At 52.4% G+C, this 11,129-nt stretch overlaps 1 protein-coding gene across 2 annotated transcripts in view; it reads left to right on the top strand.

Moving 5' to 3' along the window:
• The window catches only part of MNT (MAX network transcriptional repressor), a 29,458-nt gene extending 22,092 nt beyond the window's left edge, over positions 1–7,366 (top strand). For both annotated transcript variants that reach the window (XM_027883812.1, XM_027883811.1), the window contains exons 5-6: positions 4,828–5,020; positions 6,548–7,366. In XM_027883812.1, coding sequence (XP_027739613.1) covers positions 4,828–5,020; positions 6,548–7,254 — 900 coding nt within the window. In that variant the 3' untranslated portion in view covers positions 7,255–7,366. The remainder of the gene's footprint in view (positions 1–4,827; positions 5,021–6,547) is intronic.
• The last annotated feature ends 3,763 nt before the right edge of the window (positions 7,367–11,129 follow it).

Raw genomic sequence — 11,129 nt, forward strand, 5'->3', positions numbered from 1 at the left:
GCCAGCCCTGTGCAAACAGCCACGTTCCAGCCCTAGTTTTGATCACAGATTATGGCCCAATGTCTTTTTTTATCAGGGGCCTGAAGCACATTTCTCAGTGTGAAATGATAAATGTAAATACCAACGTGTGTTCTCATTTCCTGCGATTGCTCTGCTCCAGGCAGATTTCCTATTCCTGGGAGGTATTTCTGTCTAGATTTTCATCCCTGCCCTTGCCACCAGGTTGAGCAGTGGTGGGTGGTGCCCACCCTGTCCAGCCCCACTGCCCTGGGACGAAGCAGCAGGTGATGGTCCTGCAATCCCCGTGCCTTCGAGAGGGTGAGGTCACCTCCTGGAACACAGCAATGCTGCTCCTCTGCCCACCTCCTGAACACAGCAGGGCTGCTCCTCTGCCCACCTCCTGAACACAGCAGGGCTGCTCCTCTGCCCACCTCCCGAACACAGCAGGGCTGCTCCTCTGCCCACCTCCTGAACACAGCAGGGCTGCTCCTCTGCCCACCTCCTGAACACAGCAATGCTGCTCCTCTGCCCACCTCCTGGAACACAGCAGTGCTGCTCCTCTGCCCACCTCCCAAACACAGCAGTGCTGCTCCTCTGCCCACCTCCCAAACACAGCAGCACTGCTCCTCTGCCCACCTCCTGAACACAGCAGGGCTGCTCCTCTGCCCACCTCCCGAACACAGCAGGGCTGCTCCTCTGCCGTCCTTGGCCGCTGGCTGAGCACGTGGAGGGGCTGGGTCACGAGGCTGCTGGCAAACACCCATGGCTGCAGGTTGGTGGGTGTTGTACTGACAGGGAGAGAGGGTCTGTGTTCCACCCTGCAGGCTTTGTTTTGGTTTTGGTGCTGGTGTGGAGTTTGAGATCTTGGGAGGCTGAAACCAGGACATGAACACCAGGAGCCTGGAGCCCTTGCCTGTGCCTCCCCTCTCCTAGTCCGCTGGGGAGCGGTCATGGCAGGACCCTCGCCCTGTTCCCCCCATGCTGAGCGTGGTCCCTTAATGACTCGGGCCTTTGGGCTGAGCCCATCACGATTTTGCCTCGTGTCTGGGGAAAGCAGGGCCATGGCCCTGTGGGGCAGCAGAGGCTGCAGGCGGGTGTGGCTGCGGGTGGTGACTGTAGCGGGGTGGTGATGGTGATGGTGACGGTGACGTCGCCCTGCGGTGCTGCTGTTGTGTCCAGCCTGTATTTTCCCACTGTCAGCAGTACCGGGCCAGCACATCCAGCACTGCTGCGGGATCTCAGCTCGGAGAGCCGGCAGAATGAAGCAGTTGCCATGGAAACCATGGCTTTGGTTCCTGTGGCAACCAGCCGGCGTTTCACATGGCTGCTTCCTGCAGACCAAGGGGCTGGTTGGCATCAGCAGGAACGGGGGCCCAGGGGATCTGGGAGGTTTGCAGTGCAGGAGTGGGTCCTGTGCAGGCAGAGTCTGGCAGATGTGTCACCTTGGCAAGTGCAGGCAGTCGCTGCAGAGGGTGGGGACACCAGCCCGGCCTCGCCTCTCTCAAAGGAAGTGGGGAAACAGAAAGGCAGGTAACTTAGGTGACCTTTCTACCCTGAAGAAACTGGGTCAGTATTTCATGAGCCAGGTTAAGCGTGTGTCCTTCAGGATCTTAGCAGGCAGCTTAACTGTCATCCCAGGTGCCAGCACCCGACCTGAACCCTCACTGTGGCCCTTCCTGGTGGCTGTGGAGGGGGGTTGGACAGCAGCTCCTGCCCTGCAGCTGTCCCAGGTGTCTCTGCCTTAATGAAATATCACACCTTGAAGGACAGATGGTCAGGCATTTGTAAGAATTCCTTATATCAAAATGTAACTCTTCAGTGATTGTGTTTTTTGTAGTTTCAGGGACCCCTCTGCCCGTTTCAGCACTAATATTACCTGCCCTTTCTGTTGGAAAATCCCAAAGGCTTGTGTCTGGGGAAATGATGTGTGGTTACTTCTTATTTTAAAGCTATTGTGTTTGTATTGCATAGGATCCATGGTGATGGTGCTGACAGAAATCCCTGTTTTAGAAAAAACATCCTGGGGGTCAGTGGGTGTCTCTAAAGGTGTTTGTTGGTGACAGGTTGGTGACAAGCAGCAGGTTGGTGACCACAGTCCCAATGGCAAAGATTTGGCTGTCTCTGTGGACTTCACTGACTGACGGGAAATCCTGGCACCTGATGTGGCCAGGATGATTTGCAGAAAATAATCTGTCATCAGGGAGATGCCAGAGAGCCGTCTGTCCCTGGGGCTGCGGGTCAGAGGGGACATGGGAGACACTCAGCCATCCTCTTCCATACTGGCTGCAGGGGGAAGAAATGCAGAGACAGGGGGGTCCCTGCTCCCTGTCCCTCAGCGAGTGCCTGTTCCTGCAGTGAGGCCATTCCCGCTCCCAGTGCAGGGCACACACCCATCCCTGTGGAGCCTGGGAAGGAGCTGCATCCACAGGTACCCACAGGGAGCTGCAGCAGAGGCAGGAAGGCTCTGGTTAATCACACCCAGTTCATTATTAGGCCAGAGCAGCTCAGCCTGGAGATCCGTCTTTACCAAGTGAGCCCCAGTGAATTGCATCCCAGAATAGTTTTTGAAAGATTACCAGTGCCAGCAGGGATTCCAGCCCATCTGCTCCTCCAGCTTCCCTGGCAGCTCCCCTTGGAGAGCGCCCAGCCGTGAGTGCCGAGCGGGAGCCCTGGGAGGAGCGAGGGCAGGTGGGAGCTGTGCCCGCTCCAGGGCTGGGGCTGCCTGTGCTGGAGACAGAGCCCACAGGGCTGGCCTTGGACCAGAGCCACATCCCAAAGCCTGTGGAGCGCCTGGAGAGCGACAGAGTGAGCTCCCTGGCTCTGTTTGCTGGGAGACTCCTCCTGGTGCTTCCGAAGGGTTTGCCTGCCTTCCCAGTAATTAAAAGTTTATAACTAATTACCGGCTGCCCTGCTCCTATCTCATAGTTGTGCTTTGCCTCGTGCTGGGAGTCTCCTCTCGCAGCGGGGAGTGAAGCCAAATCTAATCTGCTTGGGTATGCGTGTGCTGTGCCCGATGCAGGCGCCGAGGCTGCAGGGATTTCGTGCTCACTCCTCCTGGAGAGCCGTTCCTGTTCTGTCCTCCTGTGCCCTGCAGCTCTTGGGAGATGCTGCAGAGTGGGGTTGGGCTCATGTCTGCACATCAGGTTTAGCCTCAGCCTTTCTCCTGCTTGTCTCTATCCTGATCACGTAGTGAGGGGGAAGACATTCAGACAGGTTATCTTCTTGCATATTCAAACCTGAGCAGGAGTGTGCACTTCCCTCATTGCTCTGTGTCCCACTCACACCCCCTTCCCAGGGAATCAGAGCACACGACTGTTTTCTGGGTCAGGCAAAATGCTTTGGCTGCACTTGGTAGGAAAAGAGACTTTAAAACTAGTCTGTGGATTTGGGCCTCAGCAATGTGGGAATGTCAGGGCTGGTGCAGAGAGAGCCAGGACGCTGGGAGTCCCTGTCCCCCCTTCCCTGCCATCCCTATGACCCCCTTCCTGTGGTGGGCTTGCCCAGGACAGAACTGTGTGAGTTGGCATCTGCTGCTTGCTTTGGTTTGGAAGGCAGCGGGAGGGAGAGAACTGCCCCCTTTGCCTGATAACCCTCTGTTTTAGGGGCTTTTAGCTGAGCTGAAGGCAGCTGGGCTGGGAGGCAGAGGAACTGTCTCCACTGACACACCTGCAGCAGTTGTGCCCTGCTAACACACTTTGTTTCGCTGTTTTAAAAATACTTCCTTTATTGTTATTACCAGGACAAAGGTAGCGGTAGGAGCTGCCCTAGTCTGTGTGTCAGCTTAGGCTGCATTAAAGGCCTGGCTGAACAGGCTTTAAAGTCCTTCCCAGCAACCCTTCTGATCTACAGCATCAGCAGAACCATTGAAAGGCATGAGGTCAGGTTCTGATTGCACTTATCTTGGAGAACCTTAGAGAGAAATAAAGAGCACGTGTTCAGAAGACCATGAGCCTGGTCCTCTGCCAGCTGTGGGGTTTGCTTTTGAGCTCAGTGCTTGCCAGCGGTGAGGGAGCAGGAGCATCTGTGCAGGCTCTGTGTGGCTGGTATTTTCAGGAGTGTGTGTGGGATTTAAATTCCCAGGGGTGAAACAACTTCAGAAAATGGACAGTCTCTATGTGGTTTTACAGATTTCACTTATTGTGCCTGTTTTACGCAGTAGTAAGTGCTGCCTGGGGCTGGGGGCCGTGTTTCTGTGACTGTGCAGTGTTGGCCGCTGGCTTAAACTCATCAGCATGTACTTGGGTAAAGATGAGCTGTTGCTTTCTGCTGCACTCTCTGTAGCTGGTCCCCCTCCAGTCTGTGTGATTTATATTTCCCAGCAGCAGCATGGGGCACCTCTCTATCCTGCACTGACTGATGAGCAGCTCCCCTGACGATGGATGGTTCCCAGTGCCGAGGGGGCATTAAGCAGGAAAGGAGAACATACACAGTTCCTTCATGTCTGACCTCAGGATTCCTCTGTGATGCAGGAGGTTGTTGACTCTTCATCATCTCTCCTAGGTCAGGAGCTCTTGCTATGGTGTGTGTTGCTCAGAAGCTCATCAGTGCTTGTGCTTTTCCTTTCCTTCTAAGTGTTTCAGGTTTTGAGGCTCATCAGTTTTCCCTCAGCAGGCAGAAAGCATTTGACCAGAGCAACCCTTCAGGTGCCAGCTCTTGTCCTTCTCTTTCTGCCTGACTTTGGCAGGTGTAAATGTAGCTGAACATATTTTACACCAGCGTAGCTGGCAATATAAGAAAATTAGCTGTGGACATGGGAGTGACCAGGTTAGGGTGGACTATTCTTGTCTTTGTTCACATTATATTTCTTTTTCTTCCTGCTGTTTTAAGACTTTAAAGAGGAAGGAAAAAGAATATGAGCATGAGATGGAGCGGCTGGCGAGAGAGAAAATCGCTACCCAGCAGCGACTGGCAGAACTGAAGAACGAGTTGAGCCAGTGGATGGACATCTTGGAGATTGACAGAATTATTCGACAGACAGTTCAGCCAGAGGATGACCAGGCATCTACCTCGACAGCATCAGGTATCCATAGTTTTTCTCTCCTTGTAATCACCATGGAAGTCACTGACACAGTTACTTGGGGTGGTGGGGATCATCGTTTGGCAGTGTCAGGGTTTCTTTGCATGAGAATAAAGCAAAAGGCTTTTGAGTGTCGATAATGATTGATATTGGTTAAAAACGCGTTGCTGCTCGTGTGAAGTAAACTGAAATTTGTGCATCAATGTCAGGTGGATACAAAGTGCAGGTTTGCACTTCCAACGTGCCACTTCCTCACGTGGAGATAAATCCCTGTTTTCCAAACTTAGATTTCTTCTTGCACAGCTCTGCAGCCCTGCTGGTTAGAACTGGGCATCCTGCTGTATTTGTGTGGATATGGGAGGGTGTTCAGCACATAGAGAAGAAGGATTTGGTACAGGGAGGATCATCAGAGCACTTAAACAACTTAAGGAGCCTTCATGTTGCATGAGAAGGATTCCTAGTGAAGATGAAATGACACTAATGGATATCTGACGTGCCATTCCCGGTGAGAAGTTCCTGTGAGATAGGAGAGTGCATGCTTTCCTCCACACCAGGGATCTGCAGCAGGAAGAGTGGGCAGTGTGTGGATGTAGAGACGCAGAGGCTGTAGCGGTGCAGAACAGATCGCAGCAGCTCCTTCAAACCAGCATTTGCTCTTGGCACTCCAGGCAGATGATACCACAGCTTCCAGGAAGGGAAAATCTGAGGTTTCTGGTTTGTTCAGGCTTGTTTTCAGGATTATCACCTCTGAACGTACAGACAGGCTCCAGGTGTAGGCTGATGGAAGTCGGGAGTAACAGGGCTTTGTCATTAGGAGTGTTGGCCGTTCCCTCCGCAGTGGCCTCTGCCGAAAGTGACCGCGTCAAGTTGCTGCAAACCAGAGCTTGTGAAGGGGAGGTGTCTTCCCTGGTTCCTGTTTCTTCTGTATCTTCTGGGATTTTTATTCTCTGCTGCATGGCTGGCTCTAGAGCAGGCAGTGCAGGGTGTTTGTGCTGGCTCTGCAGGGCCAGCATGTTTCTGCTTTGCTTCCTTAGTTCCTGCACTGGACAAAAGTCCATTTCCCAGAACTGCATGAGGGACTTGCTACCATGCTTCTCCACTGCTGTTTCCTTCTTGCTCTGGGAGCAGAAAGGGTGGTGCCAATCAGTGGAACACCAAGAAAAGAAACCCTGTTCCTCTTCCTAGAAGGAGCCACTTCAGCCCAGACAGAGGTCAGCTAGGTGCTTTCTGTCAGCCTCTGCTCACAGCAGCCCCCTTACCTGCCCAGCGAGACCTCTTGGCCTGTTGGGAGCACCCTGCTCTAGCTGGAGCTTTGGGCTGTCATGCCTGCTTGGCTCCATGTCCTTGGCCCACAGGCAGTGAGAAGAGGGCCGTGCCGTGCCAAGCCATGCCGTTGTGCCGCCAGCCTGTAGCCAGTGACACCTCCTGCTCTTGTCTCTTCTGCCAGTGCTGCCTTTTAGGGAGGCTTGTTGGTCCAGTTCATGCTCTGCTTGCTTTTTTATGGGAGTTTCTTCCTCTCGTGTTTTCCAGAGGGTGAAGACAACATCGATGAAGACATGGAAGATGACAGGCCAGTGAACTCATTACCAAAACTTACCCAGCGCCAGCACCCAGAGCTGCTGAAAGCTGTCCCCCCGAATGCTGCTCCCCCCCTGCCCGCGGTCCTGCCCCCTCACCTCTCCATCCAGCAGAAGCCCCACGCCCAGCCCCCCCTCCAGACACAAGCACTGGTCCCGCCACAGGCGATCGTCCCCGCACAGACTCACATCGTGGCGGCCTCGACCGTGCAATCGACTGTTATCGCCCACACCGCCACCACCCACGCCTCGGTCATCCAGACTGTCAACCACGTGATTCAGGGTCCACAGACCAAGCACATTGCTCACATTGCACCTTCCACGTCCAGCCCCGTGCAACTCACCACTGCTGCTCAGCCCATCGGCCACATCACTGTGCACCCGGCCACCATCAACCACATGGCCCACCTGGGCCCGCAGCTGCCCATCTACCCCCAGCCCGTGGCCGTCAGCCAGCCCGTGGTGAGCCACATCGCTCACACCATCTCACACCAGCAAGTGAACGGCACCACCAGCCTGGGCCAGCCGGCGGTGATGGCCAAGCCGGCCGTGGGAACCCAGGTGGTGCATCACCCGCAGCTGGTGGGGCAGACGGTCCTAAACCCGGTGACTATGGTGACCATGCCGTCGTTCCCGGTGAGCACGCTGAAGCTGGCCTAGACGGCAAGGGCTTTGTTGGGAACCTTTCCTAAGGAAACTCCGTACATTCCAACCGCGTCTGACTGGGCAGGAGGGAGCGCAGGATGCCGAGCGGGGGCCGGGCGGGGCTCGCTCAGCTGTCAGTGCCCAGCCTGCCGCCCGCGCCGCGACGGGGCTGCTCCGCGCTCGGATCTGCTGATCTGAGAAACTTCAGAGACAGTTGTTCATGGTGATTTTTTTTCCTTTTATGTGTAATGAGTGAACTATGGATATGATGTTCTTAAGACTTTAATTTTGCCCTCTTATGTGTTGCTTCTTTGTAGAATAAAAATTGCTGATCTCTTTATCGAGACATTGCGTAGAATGGGGAAAAAATCATAGAAGTCTATATTTATATATATGTGTGTATGTGTGTGTATATATATGTACATACATATATATATAAATATAACATTTGAAGGCCTTTTGTAAGGTTGATTATTTTGCAGGATCATGAGACAAAATTCATTTTTGGAGGAAGAAGATAGTGTCCTCTCTAAACAAGAAACTTTAAGATAGATGGTTTGGTGGACCAGGGTGCATCTCTAGTGACAAAAAAACCCCAATAACAAACCACAAGTCAAACCATTTTAAAGGTATTTCCCATCAATATATTACATTTCAAAAACCATCTAAAATCACTGTGACTTGTTATGGCATTTTAAGGAAATTCTCTGTCCTGTCTAATAAAAGGAAAAAGAATACGCAACCGGTCTTCATTTGTTGCCCTTTTATAAATGACTTGACTTTAATAGCTATGTCAAGAAAACCCTGTTTTTTATTATTTTTTAATGGTTGACAATGCTTTGTTTGGATGTTTTGGGGGGTTTTGCTTTTTGTCTGGCTTGGTTTGCTGATGCAGTAATTGATTTTGCAGATCTCTGTGCACGGCCCTGGTCAGGGTCCCTCCTGCCAACCCAAGCCCCCCGGGTTTCTCGGGACGGATACTTTTGTGCTGGCAGCTTGCTGAGTGTTTCTGTGGCCTGATGGGTGGAATCTGGGACAAGAAGACCAAGAGAAATGTAGTAGATTTGCTGCGTGGGTTAATGTTGTTTGTTAGTTTGTTCTGACCCGACCATGCTTTGCTGTGGGGGTCAGCGGGTTCAGAAAGGGATAAATGGGGATGTGGTTCCTCTCCAGAGCGCAGGCAGCTTTGGCAGCTTTGTTCCTTTCTGGGAGGTAAACAGTCTCTAGTTTTGCAGGATAAGGGTTTGCTGCAGGAGATCAGTGTGAGAGCTCGTGCCTGGCAGTGAGACGTGCACCAAAGAACCCTCGTCCTTTGAGACCCTCCTGTTTCCCCTTCCTGGTGAGAGGGGCAGGACCTCTCTGAGGTCAGTGGCAAATCCTGCAGGGCCAGGAGAGGAGGAATGCTCTGCTGGTACCTGCCAACCTGCCCGGGAGGCTGCTTAGGATGTGTTTTGTTGCTGGCTGGACATTCTGGTCCTTGCACCGTGTGTGTAGTTACTGCTGTGAATGATCTCCATTCTGTCTTCCTCTTTTTAAAAAAAGTGTTCCACAGTCCTTACTGCAGGCAAAATTCCTGCTGTAGCCTGTGACTGTTTTCCTTGGCACAGGATGGGACGCTGGTCCCAGCATCTGCCCAGGAGCTTTGGGAGGGGAGTAGGTAAGGAGGGCTGAGAGCTCACACCTCACTGCGCTGCCTGGCTGCACACAGGGTGTGGGTGAGGCCTCTCCAGGAAAACAGGATCCATAGTCTGCCCAAAGACATGTTGACTCCAGCAGCACTTTTGCCTTGTTGAGGACTGGTGTGAAAAGTGTCAGGGGTTAAACTGAGAACACCTGCCCGTTCCATACCGTCCCTGGTTGAAACTGGTCTGGAGGCAAGAGAAATGACTGCAGAGGTCAGGGGTCATTGTGCCTTCTGAGCAGATATGGCTGGGAATTGCATGAACTCTGTGAAGCTCCACTTGCTCCACAGTTACCTCTTGTTTTATTTTTTTTCTTGCACCCTTGAGTCCAGGAAGCTCTTAGCTGTGCTGCCAGCATAGCTCCTGCAGAATGGACAAATCTTAAAGGATTTCTTATCCTGAAACCACATTTAAGCAGATGATTTGTTCTCATTCCAGTGCACCATTAGCACTGGGAGGTTCCTGGAGTTGCCAGGGTTTGGTCATCCCTTGTCCATGCAGGTGCTTTCCCAGGGAGGCTGTTGTGTGCCAACAGTTGGAAGATGAGCGTTGGGTATCAGGTCAGTTGCTCCTCATCAGAAACTCAAGACTGTGTGTTTGCAGCAGGGTCATCTCCCTTCTCAGGAGGGACCACGTGGCTTTGCCTTCTGAAGCGATGTTGGGAGTGGGAGGACATGCCTTTCTGCCCTTTTTTACTGTTCTAACATCACAAAACAACAAAATCTCCTTATTGAAGGAGGAGTAGGATTGGGAACAGGGCTGAGTGCAGGAGTTGGGCTGAGAGCCCCAGGGAGATGAGTTCTGTGGTGGGTTATGGAATGGCCTGTGCTGTAGGGACAGGGGGTGCTGCTGACCTCATCTTCTACTCCATTATGCTTTAGAGGGAGGAGTGGCCCTGCCCTGCCCAGCCCAGTCCTGCATCTTGGCCAGTTTTTCTCTCCCCTTGTGCCATGCTGTGTGTCCGATCCCCTTCAGGAACAGCCTGTCCCCCTTGGTCAGCCCCTGAGCTGCTTTGGATGTCTTGGGTCCTCCCATTCTCAGATGCCATTTTCAGGGCTACCAGAAACATTTCTTTGGGAGTTTTCTTTTTTTTTTTTTTTTTTTAAAGTCCGCGAATTTCTTTCTGTTCTCTGTGAAGAAGAGCAGCCACAGCCCATCCTTCTTTCCACACCTCTGACATTCCTGCTCAGAAACTTCAAATTTACACTGTTGCTCTTAGAAGTCCTGTTCAGTACTGTATGACAAGGGGCACTTAAAGAATGTCTCTCCTCCTTTGATATATGTTTTCCCTATGGAGAAAGCTATATATAAATATATATGTACACTTGAGGATTCAGAATATCTAATTTGTCCCCCCCAAAAAAATCAATAAATACGAAGTTTAGAAGAAATCTTTTCTGTTGTTGAATAATGTTAGGTTTTTGTAACCATACTGCAGAAACAATAGAAAGTGGGTTTTCTATATAGTTGTTTGAGAGGATTTTCTGTTCTGTCATGCCTGGCTTGGAGCCTGTTGGTCAGTGGACACCGGGGCAGATGCCCTTGCAGCCCACGCACTCCCCACGGTTTGTGTCCCACTGGTGACAGCCAAAATGTGCTCAGAAACTGGATCTGTGCTTCGAGCTCAGCTGGCACAGTCGGGTGTGTTGGAGGTTGAGCAGAACCCCTCAGGTGACTGAGGTGACGGGGAACTCTCGTGCTGCCCCAGCTGGGAGCGGCGCTGCGGGAGCCCCGTGGCTGCCAAAGCCACTTTCCATCCCAAGGAACTGCAGGCAGAGGGGAATGAACCCAAACTGCTACTTGAAAATGCTCTTGAAAAGAGCTCTTAGTGCTGACACTTTAGATACAGGAATGTATTCCTGACGTCACCAATAAAAATTAGCCAGAACTGTGTATTTTAACTTAGGAAGGGAAATGACCCAATTTCCCATGTTCTCTGCAGTCACTTGAGTGGGATCCAAGGAGCAGCAGGTTGTGTGTCTCTGGGGGCACAGGGTGGGAGGGGCAGCTGGTGACCCAATTCTCGTGTGGGGCAGTCAGGGCTGGAGCCAAACTGCTGCTGTCGGGCCTTTTTGTGCACACCCGTGGGGGTGAGTGTCCGTGTGTCTGTCCGTGCTGGGGCTGAGTGCTGCGTGTTGAAGGCCAGACAGGCTCCAGTGTCACCACTGGGCTCCTGGCCAGTGGCATGGTCAGGTTTTGGTTTCTTGA

Source organism: Empidonax traillii, unplaced genomic scaffold (assembly GCF_003031625.1).
Source record: "Empidonax traillii isolate 1590-97213 ecotype Southwest subspecies unplaced genomic scaffold, ASM303162v1 scaffold135:size1941959, whole genome shotgun sequence".
NCBI lineage: Eukaryota > Metazoa > Chordata > Aves > Passeriformes > Tyrannidae > Empidonax > Empidonax traillii.